The sequence below is a fragment of the Pseudonaja textilis genome, chromosome 1 (genome assembly GCF_049901715.1).
Source record: "Pseudonaja textilis isolate UNSWEBS1 chromosome 1, rPseTex1.2, whole genome shotgun sequence".
NCBI lineage: Eukaryota > Metazoa > Chordata > Lepidosauria > Squamata > Elapidae > Pseudonaja > Pseudonaja textilis.
Genome location: NC_141990.1, coordinates 86,981,899 through 87,001,986, shown reverse-complemented (window position 1 = coordinate 87,001,986; position 20,088 = coordinate 86,981,899). Strand labels below are relative to the sequence as shown.

General features: G+C 41.2%; 1 protein-coding gene across 1 annotated transcript in view; it reads left to right on the top strand.

Moving 5' to 3' along the window:
* ARFGEF3 (ARFGEF family member 3) overlaps positions 1-20,088 on the top strand; it is a 75,446-nt gene that overhangs the window by 20,374 nt on the left and 34,984 nt on the right. The window contains exons 5-16 of the mRNA XM_087940359.1: positions 4,795-4,863; positions 5,675-5,797; positions 6,119-6,161; positions 7,885-7,963; positions 11,415-11,519; positions 13,697-14,021; positions 14,739-14,851; positions 15,691-16,595; positions 17,820-17,986; positions 18,699-18,864; positions 19,131-19,238; positions 19,837-20,052. Coding sequence (XP_087796485.1) covers positions 4,795-4,863; positions 5,675-5,797; positions 6,119-6,161; positions 7,885-7,963; positions 11,415-11,519; positions 13,697-14,021; positions 14,739-14,851; positions 15,691-16,595; positions 17,820-17,986; positions 18,699-18,864; positions 19,131-19,238; positions 19,837-20,052 — 2,419 coding nt within the window. The remainder of the gene's footprint in view (positions 1-4,794; positions 4,864-5,674; positions 5,798-6,118; positions 6,162-7,884; positions 7,964-11,414; positions 11,520-13,696; positions 14,022-14,738; positions 14,852-15,690; positions 16,596-17,819; positions 17,987-18,698; positions 18,865-19,130; positions 19,239-19,836; positions 20,053-20,088) is intronic.

The following is a 20,088-nucleotide window of genomic DNA, read 5'->3' as shown; positions in this document are numbered from 1 at the left end:
ACTGGCATCGAAAATGGCATGGACCGGGCCGGGTCCTCCACGGGTGCTGGCAACGGGCAGCGGCTGAGGGCGTCGGCGTGGCTGAGGTTTTTCCTGGGCGGTGAACCAGTTTGTACGAGTAGGCCGCCAGGAATAGGGCCCACCTAGTCATCCTGGGGGACAAGACTTGCGGTGTTTGTTTTTCTCCTGAGAGGAGCCCCAGCAGTGGTTTGTGATCTGTGACAAGTTCGAAGTTGTGACCAAAAAGAAATTCATGGAATTTTTTGACTGCAGCAACGGCGGCTAGGGCCTCTTTGTCAATTTGGCTATAATTACGCTCGGTTGTTGACAAGGTTCTAGAAAAGAATGCGATTGGCGCTTCGGAGCCGTTGGGCAGTCTGTGGCTTAAGACAGCCCCAATCCCGAAGGTGAGGCATCTGCAGCTAAGACTAGAGGAAGGCGCTGGTCAAATTGTATTAGGACAGCGTCCGAAGTGAGTAAGCGATTTGACTGCCTTAAAGGCGTATTCCTCTTTGGGACCCCAATGCCACAGAGAGTTTTTGTCTAGAAGTCTATGCAACGGTTCAGCTACTGACGCTTTGTGGGGTAGGAATGACGACAGAAGTTTAGCAAACCCAGGAAAGCTTGTAATTCTAACTTGGAAGACGGAGTGGGTGCCTCGTGAATGGCTTTGACTTTAGACTCCACGGGGTGGATGCCAGAGGCGTCTATTTTATACCCAAGAAAGTCCACCTGCCTAGTGGCGATGGCACACTTCTCCCTTTTTAGTTTGAGGCCATGCTGCCTGAACCTATCCAATACCGCTCTGACTCTGATAAAAGTTGGGGCCTGTCCCTGGCTGAAATCAAAATGTCATCAAAGCACGGAACTACGCCAGGAGGCCTTGCAGTATCCGTTCCATTAATGACTGGAAGATTCCTGGGGCGATGCTAACGCCAAATTGGAGGCGCTTGCATCGAAATGCCCTCTGTGGGTGACAATAGTTTGTAGTTCGGCCGTTTGGTTATCCACAGGAAATTGCTGATAAGCCTGTGACATATCCAATTTGGCGAATATGGTTCCCGGTTCAAATGTGTGTAGTAAGTGTTGGATTACTGGGACTGGGTATGCACTAGTCTGTAGATAGCGGTTAATTGTGGTCTTATAGTCAGAACACATTCTTATACTACCATCTTTTTAAGGGGTGTGACAATTGGAGTCTCCCATTTAGCAAAATCCGTGGGCTCAATCACCCTTGTTTGAGCAATTTGTCCAGTTCTGTATCCAGCTTAGCGCGCAGAGCAAATGGTACTCTCTTGCGGTTTTAAGCGGACGGAACTGCTTGGGGTCCACGAAAAGGAAATGGGCGTACCATTATAACAACCCAATTCATTGCTGAACACATCAGCATAGTCTGAAAATAGTGAGTCGATATCGGAAGGTGAGACAGCATGTACTCCCGTTAAGCTAAGGCCGAGATAGGGGAACCAATCCAACCCCAAAAGGCTAGGGAGGGCACCATCTACCACCACTAGAGGCAGATGGCCTTTAAAGGATTTGAATCTAACGAGGAACTTGCCTGTTCCGAGTACTGGAATATTCTTCCCTGGTAATCCCTCAAGGTGAGACGACTCTTCTGGAGTTGCTTCCTGGACAGGCTGGGTCGTATTTTCTTAAGTGTGCTCCAAGAGATGATCGATAGTGCCGATCCGGTATCGACTTCCATAAGACAGGGTTTACCTTCTAAATGAATAGAGAGGGTAATTTTATTAGGTGTCAAAAAGTGTGGTTAGCTTGGTAGCACGTATAACAATTTTCTACTTGCCTGGGTGGCCCCGGAGGGAGTAAGGGGACGATGACTTTTGTGGAGCCGCGTGCGTTGCCTGGCAGGCCCTGGCGATGTGGCCTTTCTTGTCGCAATTGTTGCAGGTGGCGTTCCTGAACCTGCAAGTCGTTCTGGCATGGGACCCCTCGCAGGAGAGGCACAACAGGATGTGTTTAGGCACGTTGCCGTTTTTTGGCCCAGCTCCTACCTGTGGCTGTTTGAAAGGTTTGAGGCGATGCACTTCTAAGTGTTCGGTGGGGTCTTCTTCACTCACTTCTTCCTCGGAATGAACAGTGACCGGACTGGAGTTTGGCTGCGCTTCCTTGTATTTCAGCGGCCGACTGTGTCGCTAGTTCAGCGGCCAAAGCTTCTCGATTGCCTGGGTGAGGTTGAGATCTTTTCTGGCCAGCAACCGCCTCTGTAACCTTACATCTCTGACTCCACAGACGAGTTGATCCAGGAGCATGTCGTCTAGGTAATTTTTAAATTCGCAGTGGAGAGCTGCGGTTCTCAGGGTGGCCATATACTGATTTATAGATTCTCCATCTGTTTGTTTCCTCTTACGAAAGGCAAAACGTCTCGCTATCTGCGATGGCTTTGGGGAATAATGGTTAGAGAGTGTCTCCAACAGCTCGGACCACGGAACGTTCTTTAATTCCCTTGGAGCGAGTAGCTGTGGCGGTATCGAATACTGTGGCCCGCAGTAACTCAGGAAGTACGATTTCTTCCTGTTCTCTGTAGCGTCGGCTAGACCGATGGCATCAAGGTAGTGATTGAAGTGGTTTCTGTAAGAGTCCCACTTGTCTTCATCTGGCTTAAATAGGCGAAAGCGGATTTGAATTCATATTGGGTGTTCAGTCTGTTGGTAGACTGACCAATCTCTCTGGGAATACAAGGCCCTGATAAGAGTGGCAGCCGCAGCTCGCAACGCTGCTTCAGCTCTAGAGGATCTCTCTGGGTTACACGCTCTGTGTGACTATGGCGGCTATTGCTGTAGCGCCGTAACTGACTTCCGTTTGAATTTCGCGCCTTACAGGCGTGGCGGCTATAGCTGTGGCGTCGTGCTGACAGCTATTCAAATCGCGCGCCTATGTGTTCTGGCGGCTGTGAGCGCGCGCCAGCTTCAGCTAACAAGCAGAATCCGAACAGCAGCGGTTGGATTCTGTGCTCAATGCTGGGCGGCTGAGGTTCTCAGTGCCCCACTTCTCTCACGTAGCTTTTTGAACTGAGCGGCTACACGCCCACTTTCACTTCCGCAATCACGACTGACCGAGCTCTCAAACGGCGTGGCTACGGTTCAGCGTTTTGGTGTGTGTTTCAGCTCTTTTGGTATTGCTGCTGGTTGGCCAGATCCCACCCTCGTCGCCAATGTTATAACTCGGAACAAAGGGGAGGCCACACCAGAGCATCTCAATAACACACTTTATTCAGGGGAATAAAGGGGGCTGTCGCGTCTGTAAGCTAATAACAGACCTTCCAGCGAACAGCGGCTGGCTCGACCTAGCAGCCGGCTTTTATAGCTGGCTGTCGAAGGGAGCCAGCCAATGGGGGCTGCAAACGCCCCCGCAGTATGAACGGACCTGAGGGGGAACTTGTGTCAGTCCCGAGGACATAACATTTATATTGTGCAGAAATTAACTCCATCCCTGTTAACTTTCTGTAAGTCCCTCAAAACATGGTTATATCAAGAGGCCTGGGGGGCCCAGGGGAAGAATGTCACTGAAGTGGTCCATTGTTGCTAATATTCGTTGCTCTTTCCTTGCCTTTTAGTCATAATGTTAATATTTTTAATTGATGTCTGTTTTTACATGACCGTGTTACAGGTTTTTTTTATTGTATACTACGCAGAATCACCATTTGTGAGATGGTAACCATATAATATGATGAATGAATGAATAACAATTAATTATATGTTCTCTTGGATTGTGTCCTGGGACTTGAGGATTTCACTACCGATTCTTGCAGTGACACTTAGGTTTCTAACCGGGGCAATTATAAATTACTCTGAAACATAAACAATATATAACCATTTTTGTATAAAGATTTTGATTTAGCACATTTTTTTTACATTCTTTATGAAATGCCAAATGCACAGCTAACTGACACTTGCTACATCAATTAAAAATTGACAATATCATCCAAAGTATTTAATATTCAGACATTGTTAGACTTTGCATTCAGAAAAGTGGTAGTAAATACCATAAATCGTGCCAATGGATGTCATTGAAATTCATTCCTTTGTTATGGTGGAGAGGAGTTTTTTTCTATTACATTGGTCTCCTTCCAAGAGCAAGCTTGAATAGGATCTACATTTTCACTTGCTACATGCAGAGGCATTCTTAATTTTCTCAGTTTTCTACACTGCAGTCATTCAGTATCCTTGCAAAACAAGGCATTTGTCATATTTATCCTTTATAGCTCATTTCATCGATTTATAGTGTTACAAAACTGTTTTCGCCCTGTAAATTTAATTCATAGCGTGGTAGATATACTATTTTAGAAGATATTCCTGGTTGCCACTGTAGATCTTTCCCCATTAGAGGTTGGATCAGGATGGTCCTAAAATATTCATAATTTTATCCTTGGCACTATAAACTTTTTCATGCTGATAGTTTCTAGACAGCAGTTTGCATAATTGCTAGCCAGTATATAAAAGTCTTATAAAAGACTGGTACAGTTAATGTCAAGATCCTTGAACTACTCAGAGATCTTTTAATGATGGGTTGCCTTTATTTGGATTGTATTATTTTTATTATGTATTATTATTGCATTGCGTTGTGTTATGTTGGACTGCACTAGAATGTGGGGTTATATTCTGGCTTTTAACATTATGGTGCTCTATATGTTGTATGATTTTGCAATCAGATAATAGACAAATATGCTGTAGACTTGCTTCCAGATTGATGCTATCACTTTTGACCATTAACATGATTTTAATTGAGGGAATCATCAATCTAAAATTCTTTTGTGCTGTATTTGTTTAACTCTAGGTGTTGCTCTGCATAACATACACTCCAACGTTTGAGTTGAATGGAAGTTCTGTTCTTAAGATTGCTGAAGTGAGTATCCTCTGTCAGTTGGAAATGAAACTTGAGCTGTTTAATAAAACAATGTGCTTCGCGCTAGATTATGGGTTTTTTTCATTCACAATGTTAGATTTATGTCAGTCATGTATCTCTAATGCACATAATTGCTTTGGGAGAAGTTATTATTCCCTCCTCACTCTCTTGAACTCTTCTAAGCAAGCAGCTTCTATCAAAGTTTTTTTTAAAAAAATACCTAGATACCAAAATGTGACTGCTATTAGTTTTCTATTTTATATATATTATTAAGAAATGAGACTTTAATACTCAGCTGTATAATAAGATAAAATAAAGAGAGAGAGGGATGCTTATATATATTGATAGATATCTGGAATAGTGATTCACATCTAATATAGGTAGTCCTTGACTTATAATATTTCGCTGAATGACCATTCGACGTGACCACGGCACTGAAAAAAGTGACTTATGACCTTTGTGGCATGGTCATGTGATTTACATTTGGATGCTTGATAGATGACTCACATTTATGATGGTTGCAGTATCCCGGAGTCGTGTGATCAGCTTTTGCAACCCTCTGACAAGCCAAGTCAATGGGGAAGCCAGCTTCACTTAACAACTGACTTAAACATTGCAGTGATTCACTTAACAACTGTGGCAAGAAAGATAATAAAATATGGCAAAGCTCACTTAACAAATGTCTCACTTAGCAACAGAAATTTTGGGCTCAATTGTGGTTATACGTTGAGGACCTCCTGTACATTAACTTCTAACCAGTATAATTGTATTGCTATTATTGTATTGTCTCTTTTCCTTTTTCCCAAAATAGGTTTGTATTGAAACTTACATTTCCAGTTATCACCAACGGAGTATTAATACAGCTGTACGGGCAACCCTCAGCCAGATGTTGAGTGATTTGATTTTACAATTACGACAAAAACAAGAAAATACAGTGAGTCACTCAGGCATCTGTAATGGGACTGGTCTTTGCTGCTTATGCTTAAATTAGAGTTGGTATAATGCTCCCAAAACTGAATTTATAAATAGGTTTTTAAAAATATTAAAGCCTATCCAAAAAAAAGTCAAGGTAATTTTTTACTGGCTCTGACATTTTCCTCTGGATCAGGTTTTATCTGAGCTAGACAAATATGGACTTTTTTCTGCTTCAGGAGCAAATTTCTACAAAGTGTAAAGTAAGAGATTTTGTCTCAAGTATCATTGCCACTTTTATTTTGTCTGTGTTATTGATAATACATCTATTCTTCTTTGATAGATGACCGAAAGCCAAGGAGTTCTTCAAGGTTTCAAGAATTCAGGTATCAGTTAATTAATTTTGACAAAACGATTTATTGATTACTTTCATATTTATGCAAAATTATGGTGATGTTTCCTTTTTCACAAAAAAGACTGGAGGTAGTCAACTTAATACAGGGAGTCCTTGCTTAATGACCTCAATCAGGACTGGAATCTCAGTCATTGAGCAAAGTAGTTAAGCAAAACATCAGGTGACTGTTCATGTGACTATTTTGCTTAAATGATCACAATCCCAACACTCTCGATTGTCATCATTAAATGGATGGCGTCCCAGGTAAGGAGTACAGGGTTCCTCTGGGAGGATGAGGGAGACCCTGGGAGGTTCCACTCAAGAGCTAAAAACCTTCCTTGTTGAAATCCAAGGAGAATTTTCTGCCTCTGAGGGAGAGACACCTGTATCAGGCCCCCCACTACTTACCTGAAGCACTCAGTGCTCTTATTGCTCTGCCTCTCTTCTCAGGACCTGAAAATCCTGCTTGGAATTCAGCTCCATTTCATCTCCAGGGACTGATATTCTTTGGTAGGATGAAAGAGCTGCCTGTCAAAGGATATCAGTTCTCCTTGATACACAGAACTCTTTTGGCAGGATACAGAAATACGAGTTTTAATCATCAAGATTTAAGCTCCATTTCAGCTCCCTGTGGGAGGATGTCAGCTCCCCTCCATTGACAGAAAAGATTTGATGGGATGCAGGAATAGTGGTCAGATGTTCAGGATCGTGAAGTACTTGGCAACCGGTTGTAAGTATGAACAGGATGCCAAGCACCCAGATTGTGATCATTTGACTGTGGGTGGTTGGCACAAGGTTTGGTGTCAGGCAGAAGTGCTTTAGGAGGCACAAAGCTCCCTTTCTGAAGCCATTTTAACTTTGAACAGTTGTTAAATGACCAGACTTAAGCTGAGGAGCTGTTTCAATTCCCATCAACTTCTCGGTCAGTGGCAAAGGAGTTTGAGGACAACATTTGAAAGGACATGAACAAAGACATTCCTTGCCTCTGATATATACAGCTTGCACGGCCCGGTTCTGAAAGAGCTGCACCCTGGAAGTGGGCTGCAGCCCCTGGAGTTGGGGACCCTGCTCCAATATTTAGTTTGCATGTATTCCTATTTTACATCAGTTGTTTTAAACTAGTATGCATGTGGCTTAGACTACCATTTTCATTGGTCAGGGGAGATGGGAAGCTGATTGGGAATCATGAGTCAGATTCTAGCATAATTATAGCATATAAGGCTGCAGTGAATATGAATAGCTTCTAGTAGTTTCATGTAGCTAATGACTGAACAATGGTAGAAATTACTTCACGCATACCAAGAAAATTTCAGCTCTTGGTTTTATCTTTTTTTCAAAGGTTTGGCATAAGTTGAAACAGGTCACATGTGTGTTGACATCTGAAATCCCAATAGATTAGTTATGAGTCAGCTCATAATTGCTTCCCATAGTCTCTATGAGATGCTAACATGATCACTAGAAGTGATATGCTCTACAGAGAAATTTGCAGAATTCACCCTCAGTAGATTATGCATTCCAAATAGTCACTTATTTGATTTGTGAGCTGGTAAGATTCTTGACAGAATGGCTCTAGTTTTTCTTGCAATATCATATCCCAGTCATCCACATCCCTGTGTGATGCGTCCTGTCGCCAAGGTTGAAGATATTCCATGTGCCTAATTTTGGTGTAGTATATATCTGAAGCTGCTAATGCATGCCTTTTATTTACTTTGGAGATTCGACCGCTGAGTCATTCTGTGATGACGTTGTCTCTGTCTTCATGGTCCTTTGTGAAAAACTTCAGACAGCCATCAGGTAAGCAAGTGTTTCTAAATATAAATGGAGTTAGGGAGAAAATCTACTCCTTTTCTTGGTTGGGTTTCCTCTCTGACCTATTGAATCAAGTTTAAATTTGTACTAGCTGGTGATTAATTTGACAAGCATAACATTACCCTGACGATATTCAGAGCCATACACACTTTCTATATCCAGCATACTCTCTGTACCTAAACACCTACATTCCATCAGCAGTAAAACTATGAAAAACAAGTTTTATATAATTTTGAAAATGTAGGCCTAACGCAGAACATATTACAAAAAAACAAATGCTGCACTTTTTCAGTGGCAGATATTTAGTTTTGGTTTTGTTACTCTACTTCCTGTTTGAGATGTTAATTTCTATTGTATTTTGAATATTTAAAAAGATAGCCCTCATTTTTGCATTGTTACCATAAAGAATGCTCTCTATAAGCACTTAGTAGTAAACAAGTTTCCTTGTGTGGTAGAACACATTTTGGCAAATTAGTTCTTGGTGTGCTACATTGTAGTACATGAGTTTCATTGTAGAAAATTAATTGAATATTGGATTGGACAACTACAGATTATGTAGTTGGAGGAACAGACAATTATTGTTCCCAGTAATTATTATTATAATTTATGTAATAGTATATAAATTTCTATAAGTTTAGGAACTGTAATTACTTGTGCACCTAAATAACTATAATTATTTGCAAGTGATATCTAATTACTCTTTAATTGCATGCAATTTGTTAGAGAAATGTATTGCATTGATGGGTATGTTTTTAATTATTTCAACAGTGCTTCTGGAAAGAAAAGCTTTTCCCCCTCGCACGTAGCACATCTGCGTTTGCACCCAAAATCCCCTCGTGCGCAGCGTGTCCCTGCACATGAGCACATGTCTCCCACGCAACCCCTCCTCCCCTTGCGCATGCGCATCAGATACCTGACAATCAGCTGTCAGGCAGCAGCGCACATGCATGAACAATGGGGCTCTTCCAGGCAACCTCTTGCGTGCCGGGGGAAATGGCTCTGCATGCCACTTCCAGCACGCGTCCGCCAACATGGCTCTGGAATCATTCAACAACCAGCATGTGTAGCAGAATTTGAGAAAAAGATATTATCCACTAGTAAACATAGAGAAAAAAATTAAAATCCTAGTGAACAGTAAGGAAAGAAAAAGCATTGAAATTTTAAGTGGGACTCCAAAGCATAATCAGAAATGAAACATTTTTATTTTTCCTTTTCTATGGGTACCAACAAAAAACACGGAAGGGAATTGGGGAGAGGGTATTTCTCTCTTTCTTTTCTCCCCACTTGAGAATGAGCAATCTTGAGTAGGAAGCAATGTCCGTGCCCCATATCTTAAACAGAAAGCCTGAATCTAGCTAGCTCTGCTTTCCTTCAGGCCTGTATATGTAGAATAATTCATTATGCTCTTCTCCTGTAGTGCTTCATTTCTTCTAATTGCCCATCTCTTAGGAAATCTCTCTCTGTGTCTGTCTCCTTAAATACAGTATAATTATTTTACATTACTGATAGTATATCATTGGGATAGTATACTTCGGCAGGGTGTTTGAAGAAGACAACCATACATTTATCTGCTTCCTAAGTAGCTAGATCAGAAACAAGCATGGAGAAATGTATCCTAAAATATTAACAACCCTTTAGGCATGCATTATTATGCCTCCGTATCTAAACAAGGTATTTGCAAGTTTGCAGTTTAGAATTTTTAAATTAATCTTCAAAACATAATGTGTTTGTGCTCGGAGACATATGGATGAAGCGAGGCATCAAGCGAAGAGAGATTTCCATTTCTCCAACAATAGCATCATCTTTAAAAAAAAAACGAGGTAGGGAAATTCACCAAAGGCAGTAAGGTAGAGGGTTGTTTCATTATTTTCTACTTGGTATAGTATCTAACTATATCGTTATTATTTCTGTTTTCTCTTGCTGGGTTATTTGTGAGCACAGTGAAATTGTGGAGCAGAAGAAAAATTAGAGAAGATTAATATGCTTCATAATTTGGTACTTGCGTATAGACCCTTAGTAACTTAGATCAAAATACTTAAATTATTATCTCCTGGAGTACTAAGTTGCCTGGATGGTGAAGGCCCTGCTTGTGATCACATGGGGCAATGATATAAAACTGAAACTTTCCAGTCACAGTATTTCATATAAAATGGGAACTCTAAGTAGTCTCCCATTGCTGCCTTTTAATGATGAATAAAATGTTCTTTGCAACTGGAACCTTTTCATTTTACTTGTATGTGTATAACACGGTGGTGCAGTGGTTAGAATACAGTACTGCAGTCTACTTCTGCTGGCTGCCAGCTGCCAGCAATTTGGCACTTCAGTTCTCACCAGCTCAAGGTTGACTCAGCCTTCCATCCTTCCAAGGTCTGTAAAATGATGACCGAGATTGTTGGGGGCAGTATACTGACTCTGTAAACAGCTTAGAGAGTGCTGAAAAGCTGTGAAGCGGTATAAAAGTCTAAATGCTATCGCTATGCATATTTTTATTTGGACAGATATATGGAGGGTGCATATTGATAATAATAATAGGAACCTGACAAAAATATCACAGCCCTTAAAGCAGTCATGCATAAAAGCAGTCTTCTGTACACAAAAATATTGAGCCAGACATATGACTCTAATAGTAAGATTACCCAACTTTCAGTAAATGGACAGGATATATGCAATAACGCAAATACCCTTCCAAAACTACAGTATAAGGTGATAATGTATAAACTAATTGCCTATGATCAGAACATGATTCAGTTCACAGAAGTAACTTACAGCATCCTAGTCATATTTCTGCATACAGAAGCAGTCCTTGATTTATGATCACGATTGAGCCCAAAATTTCTGTTGCTAAGGGAGACATTTGTTAAGCGGACTTTTTTTTCATTTTATGAGCTTTCTTGCCACAGTGGTTAAATGAATCCCTGCAGTTGTTAAGTTCGGGCAACCTGTCCTACCCACTTATGGACGGAACATACTGCTTCCACTTTCACCTTTCAGCCCCAATCCAGGAGCCTTTGCAGGCAGTTGCTTTCGCAACAAACTATTTTGTGTTGAATTTATATTTACTGACAAAGAAATAAAGGGAGACCAGTATAGATCTGTTTCAAGCTATTTAGCTCTCATCAGCTAGCCATACCCTTCCCAGAATCCCAGAAGGGTATAGCTGATGAGAGCTAAATAGCTTGAAACAGATCTATACTGGTCTCCCTTTATTTCTTTGTCAGGAAACATAAATTTAACCGCACTAGGTATAGCTTTGACCCCCATAATGCTTTTTCTAGGCGTAGTTTTGACCTCCACAATTGCACACAGCTACTTTTTCTTGCTATGCCCTTGGAGAGGACTTCCTTTTTCCTGGCTCCTGGGAAAGTATGCAGCGCTTGCTTCTTCATTATCTCTGTAGAAATGAACCTGCTATGCTTTGTACTTCCGTTTTTTTCAGTGAGAATCGGCAGTTGCAGCTTCTCTACCTGGAATGCATTCTGTCCATGCTGAATAGCTTCTCTTCTACTATGCACCACCATAAAGGATTCACTGACCTCATCTGGTAAGTAGATGTGCCTTGAATGATGCCGAGAACAAAGTTTCCGCCTTATAGAAATCTTATTTGGCCTGTATATTTGAGCAGAAGTAATATCTGTTTACATTAAAAGCGGGGTGGGGAAATACTTAGGGAATTCAATCTACCCGAGTCTGAAATTGCTTCGTGACCAGCACTCTTACGGTCTTTTGTGCTGCACATCAGAAGCCACAAGAATACCATCCAGAAACAATTTCTCTCCCCATTGAAACCGAAGCAGAGAAAGCTGGGATTTTACACTAAAGTTGGATTTCATGAGTGAACTTGTGCCTTTCACAGTGGGGATGGGGGACTTAATAAAAAACCTCCTTCTCTTAACTAGGAGAGAGTTATTAGAGAGCTTGCAAATTAAATGGAGTGAACAATTGCATTGATATCTTCTTGTTTTTCCTCACTGAGTTCAAGAGGGCATATATGGGCATCTCAATTTACCCCTATAACTAGGGGTGGGCTACTGGGAGTTCTCAGAGGTTTGGGAGACCCTCTAGGTAAGATTGTGTGCAGTTCAGAGGTCCTCCAAATCCTACTTCTGGCTGCCCCCACCCTGCCTCCCAGGAGTCCCCACACAGCCCATTTTGGATGCAGGTAAGTGCGGGAGGTGCACTGAGGCTCGGGGAGGATGAAAAACAGACATCCCAGAAGTTCGGGGAGGCCGGAAATGGGCCTGTTTCCAGTTTCCAGAGAGCCTCCGCAGCCTGGAGAGAGTTTTCGCCCTCCCAGAGACTCAAGGAAAGCCTCTGAAGCCCAGAGAGGGCAACAACCCCCCCACACACACACACTGTGGTGCAGGAGGCGGACAAGGCCATACCCATCATGGCACACCCATCCAGCAACTGGGCAGAGAACCCTTCGCTAAAATTTTTGAAGCCCACCCATACCCTGTGAGGTATGTTGAGTTAACAAAGAATAACTAGTCCATAACCCCCCAGTCAGTCTTTTGGTCAAGAAAAGAGTTGAACTGGGATCGGTCCTTCTCCAGTACTTCAGTGCTACAACCTAGGGCTTTATAGCTCTCTGGAGTAGGCAAGGACATCAGGCAAAGCTCATGTAGCACTTATCTGCGACTCTTTAATGCAGCTGTTTCTTACATGAGAATCATATGTCTGTCATCTGTGGCTGGTAGCTTTCTTTAATGCTCATATTCTGAAGAAAATGAATCCCACAAGGGGTTCAGAAAATTGATGAAAATTTGCATTAGAATATTGCTTTTAAAGAAGATGGGGTATCATCTGGACAAAGTAAATATTACTATGCCTACAAGAGAATGTCATTTCCATTTCCACGGAGCTGTAGAATGAGTTGGAAGCATCCAAGAAGAAATAGAGTAAACAGCAGAAAAGTTATTTGAGAAGATCTCAAAATAACTCATGGATTGAACAAGTTATTTGAATATAAGTAGATGAAAGGTAAATTTGTCGTTTTAGTTCCTGGCCTGATCTCCCTTTACGCACTGGAGTTTGGAAACTTCTGCTGGTCTGATCTCCCCTTGCTTGCTGGGTGGGAAGGCAGCTGGAGGCTTGCAAGTTTCAGATAGCTTGATCTCCCTAGTTTGCTGGGTGGAAAGGAGGCTGAAGGACTATGGGAATTTTGAGGAGCAAGAAGCAGAGCTCAAGGAGTAGGAGTAGCCTTGGGAGACTGGGCAGGTGATCCTGGACCTGTGTAGGCCTCCAAAGGCCTCCCCTATCTCTGAGGCACCAGGTACTCCATTTAATAAACATTTGCATTCACTTAATGTTTGCATCAAGAGGTAGGTCATTAAGGGAGGCCATTTTGCTTAACAGCTGTCCTGACATGCAACCCTGATGGGCAGGCTCCATAACTCAAGGACTACCTATAATCTTTTTTTTCACCTAGTCCCAGCATTTGCTAAAGTGTATGAGTATGAAATAGGGACAAAAACCAGTCAAAAACCACTGCAAATTTAGACACATGGATGAAGAGGGGTGAAGGGTTGGTGGGCTAAACACCAAAGCCTTAATTCTGTTTCTAAGTGAAACATTCTGTGTTTCGTTTATTTTTATTCATTTTTTTCTATAGAAGTGTACTTTCTTTTTCACATAACAAAACTATTTTAACAATCTCTTCGGATACAGTATCCTTCACTACTTCTCCCACACTATCACTTTAATTTATTTTTTCCTCAGGAAGCAGCTATGTCCAGCCCTGATAGTAATTTTGGGCAATCCAGTTCATGACAAAACAATCACATCTGCTCATAGCAGCACTGGCCATGAAGCTGATTCTCCTTCTTCCGGAGTGTCTGACCACGGCCGAGGATCAGGCTGCTCTACAACTGCCCCTGCCCTTAGTAGTCCTGTTGCACGGACTATCTACTACATCGCAGCGGAGCTTGTTCGGTTGGTGGGCTCAGTGGAGTCCATGAAGCCTGTTCTGCAATCTCTCTACCATCGGATGCTTCTGTATCCTCCACCACAGCACAGAGTAGAAGCTATCAAGATCATGAAAGAGGTGAATTTATACTCCCTGGTTGTTTTTTTAATTTGTCAACTTAAATTGTGATTAACTACGAGTTGCAAATTGTTTGGAATATTGGAATATTCTTTATCGACCAAGTGTGAGTGGACACTTGGTTGATAAAATTTGTCTCTGGTGCATAAGGTCTCAACATACATACAAACAACAGAATGATAAGTCATAGATCATAAATAATAAAACACAATGATAAATCATAAAATACAATGATAAATCATAAGATACAAACAGCAAATGATAAATCATAAGATACTAATAGGTGAAGGTAGTAGGGAAGATGAGAAGAATAAAAACAATACTGCCCTACTACATGAGTAAATATCTTTAAGCATAAAGCCGTACTACATGAGTAAATATCTTTAGGCACAGTGCTGTAGGAATTTGGTGTTTTAACAGAATGACGGCATGAGGAGAAAACTATCTTTGTACCAAAGCACTGTGTTTTTGTCTTAGAAGTTTATCTTGTCCTATGTGTTTGTCTTCAATAATAACAATAATCCTGTGATAAAAGAAACAGTTATTACACAATCAGTAATAATGTTCTTCTTTGCATGAATATGTGAATAAATTTTAACAAGTGATTTCAAGATCAACTGGAAAGAGTTTATTTCTTTATTAAATTTATATGCTGCCCATCTCAAAGTGACTTTAAAAATATATTTATTGCACTCTGCTAAATTGCATTACATTTAGATACTTGGAAGTCCTCGGCGGCTTTGTGATTTAGCAGGTCCCTGTTCCACAGAACCAGAATCAAGAAAGAGATCCATTTCAAAAAGAAAATCCCACCTGGACCTTCTTAAACTGTATGTACCCCAATTGTTTTACAATATTTGATAACTGTATTGCTTGAAACAAATATTTTCTTCTTCTTTGACAGTATTTAATTCAATAGGCATTCCATAATTCTAATTAGGAGTCTTCTTCTTCAATTGAGTGTGCTGACCTAAAAGGCTATAAATCTGTTAAATAATTATAAAATGAGCAAAACGTCTGTGGAGATTCTCAGTCATCCAGGTCATGGTTGTCCCAAAATTGCTTTTTAAAATACAACTAGACTTTCTTTGTTTTTCCTTGAATATGTTTTGCTTCTCACCCAAGAAACTTCTTCAGTTCAGAACTGAAGACCTTTGGTTCCAAATGACTGGAATGCAATTAAAAAGGCAAGAAATTGTTTTATCAGATGATGCCTTTGTAAAATAGAATAGAATAGGACAGGACAGAACAGAACAGAAGAATTGGAAGGGACCTTGGAGGTCTTCTAGTCCAACCCAACAAATGGTTATCCAATCTCTTCTTAAAAACTTCCAGTGTTGGAGCATTTACAACTTCTGGAGGCAAGTTGTTCCATTCATTAATTGTCCTAGCTCTCAGGAAAGTTCTCCTTCGTTCTAAGTTGCTTCTCTCCTTGATTATCCACTTCAAGCAACCGTTCTTTATATGTTTTAACCTCCAGTAATCATCATTGTTGCTCTTCTCTGCACTCTTTCTAGATTAATCACATGGATCTAGTTAATCAACTGCTCACTCATTACCAAAGAGATGAAACCATCCCTCTTTTTTACAGTGTAAATTCTTTATCCGTTGCATAATTGACTTAGGAGGCATAAGGGTGAAGAGTGTCTTATCTTCCTTCACATTGTAGAATCTTGGATGGGATGACTGAAGCCTGCATAAAAGGTGGCATTGAAGCCTGCTATGCCTCAGTATCCTGTGCCTGTGCCCTGCTTGGAACTCTGGATGAGTTAAGTCAAGGAAAGGGCCTGGATCAAGAGCAAGTGCATCTGCTTCTCCGACGGCTGGACGAGTTAAAAGAGGGGGCTGAGACCAGTAGAGATTCCATGGAGATCAACGATGCTGATTTTAGGTGGCAAAGACGTATCCTGTCATCAGAACATGCCCCTTGGGAGCCAGGCCATGAAAAGAGTCCTGACATCAGTATTAGTGTTACCACAGATACTGGTCAGACAACCCTAGAAGGAGATATGGGACAGACGACACCAGATTCTGACATCCGTAAAAATTCTTTGCAATCCCCAGCTGGACAAGCAGGCAAAGAAATTCATTATAAAGAGCCAGAATCAGAAACAATTGACCAACCGGATGTAGTTCAACGGAGCCATAATGTTGTCTATCCAGATATAACCAATTTCCTTTCTGTTGATTGCAAGGCCCGTTCCTGTGGATCTAGATACAGCGAGAGTAATTTCAGTGTTGAAGACCAGGATTTTTCCAGAACTGAATTTGATTCATGTGACCAATATTCTATGGCAGCAGAAAAAGACTCTGGAAGGTCAGATGTGTCGGATATAGGTTCAGATAATTGTTCTTTAGCTGATGAAGAACAGACGCCACGAGATTGTCCAGGTCACAAGTCTTTACGAACTGCTGCCCTTTCCTTGAAGCTACTTAAGAACCAGGAAGCAGATCAGCAAAGTGCCAGATTGTTTATCGAGGCTCTTGAAACACTCCTTCCTCGCCTTATCACTCTTGCTACAGTAGAAGAGGTGGATTTGGCTCTCCAGAACTTTTCTTCAACTTTTTGTTCAGGTTTGTAAGCTACTCACTTACTTTCCCATTAATGTCCAATTATTGTATTAGAACATCTCTATCGCCCGTCTTTCTGTCTGTCTATACCTATCTGTCGACCTACCTGCCTATCTACCAACCTACCTGTTTCTCCATATGTTTGCATGTGTGTGTGTGTGTGTATCACATTCTGTTTTAACGAAAGGAATATGTGACTCCTTCTGGACTTTTTTTTTAAGGAAAGATCTATGGATGAGATGTTATTCCAGTGTTTTTATTGTCCTAAAAAAAGTCGATTGAATACTTATTTATTTGCATAAGAAAATCTGGTTCAGCCATATTATGGTACAAATCTTTATCTATAGGTAGTATGCAAAGTCAGTACAAATATTTATTTTGATTTTCTTTATCATATTGCTATTTAGAGCTTCTTCAAAATTGAACAGTGATTCCAGTGGTAATGGGGGGGTTGACGTATGTGCTTGAGAGAAATGGGGCCCTATCTGAAGTTATGCAGAAAAGCATCATTAACCCAAAGTTACCCAATTCAGCACTGTAGCATTACTCCAGCTACAGTAGCATTATTTTTTTCTAGGAGGTTTCAACAATGTAAGTCAGGGGTGTCAAACTCAAGGCCCAGGGGCCAGATCAGTGATGGGATTCATTTTATTTTACTACCGGTTCTGTGGGCGTGGCTTGGTAGGCGTGGCAGGGGAAGGATAGTGTAAAATCTCCAGTCAGAGGTGGTATTTGCTGATCTCCGAACTACTCAAAATTTCTGCTACTGGTTCTCCAGAACTGGTCAGAACCTTCTGAATACCACTTCTGGGCCAGATCCAGCCCGTGGTCTATGTGGCCTATGTGGCAGCTCTGAAAAAAGCAAAGAACTGGCCCACATGCCTCTGCCAATGAAAATGGAGCTCGGGTGGGTCGTGCACGGCCCTCCCAAGCTCTGTTTTTGCTGGCAGGGGTTTGCAGGAAACCATCACAACCAAAAAAGGAGCTCGGGATACCATTTTCACTGGCAGAGAGCTTGGGCCACCACAGGCACCCTCTGACACGAGTGACATGTTGGCCATGCCCCCCCTGGCCATGCTCCCCCTCCAAGGTCAAACACAACTCTGATGTGACCCTCAATGAAATCGAGTTTGACACCCCTGGTGTAAGTTATCATTATTTTTAATGAATTAAAAATGACTGAAACTTGGTTCTTGTGCATAATACCCATTTGTCTGTATTGATTAGGCATGATGCATTCTTCAGGAATTGAAGGGAGTGTCAGCCTTAACTTCCAGAACCTGATGAATGCAGATAGCCTCTATGCGGTCTCTCACTACATATTCCTGCTCAACCTGAAGCTGTCAAACGCAGAATACTATCAGAAGAAACCAGCCCAGTCTGCTGTATTACTGGTGAGGTCAAAGCCTTTGTTGAACCCTACAGTGATGAACATGTTGCACTTGGCCACATCCCGATCTACCAATCTCCAGTTCAATGATAAGATTTAACCTTTCTTTGGCTCATGAGTGTGAACAGAATAATCACAGTCGCTGTTTCAGAGATCAGTTACTGGAACACAGAACATAGGTTTGAAAGAGAGGCATGCATGAAATATCGTAGAGATTAAGGTTTCTGTTTCCTCTGTTTCAGTGATTTAGGGTTTAGATTTTTAAAAAAAAAACCCTTTTGAAAAGCATTAATTCAGACAACAAATCCAAAATTAAAAATGAATGCAACCTTTTCCTCCTGATTCAAACCCAAGGAAAGAGACATTAAGGCTATCCCTTTTTTGCTATACCAGTTCATAGTGCCTTGAGTTCAGCCAAACATTAAATTACTAAGAAACCTAAAGAAAAAGAAATAACAATTCAGTGAGAGAAAATGAAAGAGAGGAGCATGCAAACCTAAGACTCAGAGTGCTCAATTTGATATTGTCTCAAAATGCAGAGAGAAGGGGAGTGAGGGAGGGAAAGAGAGATGCTGAGGCTCCCTTTGTAAACATAGCAATACTTTTATTTCTCTTGGGTGCTGTATGTCACATCTGTATATGTAAAATTCCTTAAGAAAGAAACGATACATCTATCTGTACCTTACTAACTAAACAAATGCTCTTTCGTTCTCCAGAAAGAATTCATGAAACAGGTCCAATCCAGTGGAGTATTGATGGTGTTTTCTCAGGCCTGGGTTGAAGAACTTTACCATCAAGTATTGGAGAGAAATCTTCTCGGGGAAGCTGGTTATTGGGGAAATCCTGAAGAGCATAGCCTTCCACTCATCACTATGCTGACGGGTTGGTCCCCCTTTGAATACTACATAAAAACAAGCATGTGTACTAACATGAACAAAAATTTCCGTTTATACCAGCGTTTAATACATTAGAAATAAATGTTATTTATTTCCATCTAATACTACATCCTTTTTAAAATGATTGGTGAGTGAGCTATTAGACTTAATTATTTCAAATTGATATCCATTCCATTGCCACTGCCGCTGAATTGAAAGAAAGAACAAGAGTGATACATTACAGGTGATTGATCCAGGTGTTTCCCTTTGCAGACATTGATGGCTTCGGAAGCAGTGCAATAGGCGGGCAGCTGATGGCTTCGGCTTCCAAACAATCTCCTCTATCCCAGACCTGGAAACCAGATGATACGTTGATGGCAGGTGAAGGGATGTGCACAGTGGGCAGCATGGCTCACATGTCATATATCAGCATCATATTTTAGGCTAAAGATTTAGTTATTGATTGAAAGGGAAATGTTTCTTTTTTCGGTGTCTTCTATATCTGCCTGTGTGATACAGATCTCATTTAAAGTCTGGTTCCAGCTTTTCTTGTCACAATGAATTACAGGTTTTTTTTCCCCTCAATTGGGGCATTTCACGGATATCATCAGTGTTATAGTTCATTAAAATGTACACTGTGGAAAAAAATGAGTGCTTAATTTTGGAATAATTCACAACCTTTGAAATAGTTTTTCATTTTCTTTCTCTTTCTTTCTTAACCTTGCCCTCACCTTGTCTTTGTCTTATATGAGAATCTCCTCTCTGCCCTTCTATTAGCTTTAGAGGGATATATGATCCCATAAGCATCTGTGGAAGCTATTTTTCTGGGCTAATGTCAATATGATGGAGAGAATTTCCATCAGGATCATGATGGGAGGAAATTACTGTTCCCCTCCCCTCCTTAGATATAACTTCTGATTAAATATTTAGCATAGTTAGAATAATTCCTAAGACTGCCTTTCATTTTCCTTTGCTTCAGGAGTTGCTTTCGCCCGATACCTTCTAATTGGCTGCTGGAAGAATTTGATCGATACCTTATCAACCCCTCTGACTGGCCGCATGGCAGGGAGCTCCAAAGGATTAGCGTTCATTCTTGGGGCTGAAGGCATCAAGGAGCAGAACCAAAAGGAGAAGGATGCCATCTGCATGAGTCTAGATGGGCTAAGGAAGGCAGCTCGGCTCAGTTGTGCTTTAGGTAGACTTGTATTCATTGGCAAAGTTGTCATGTTTA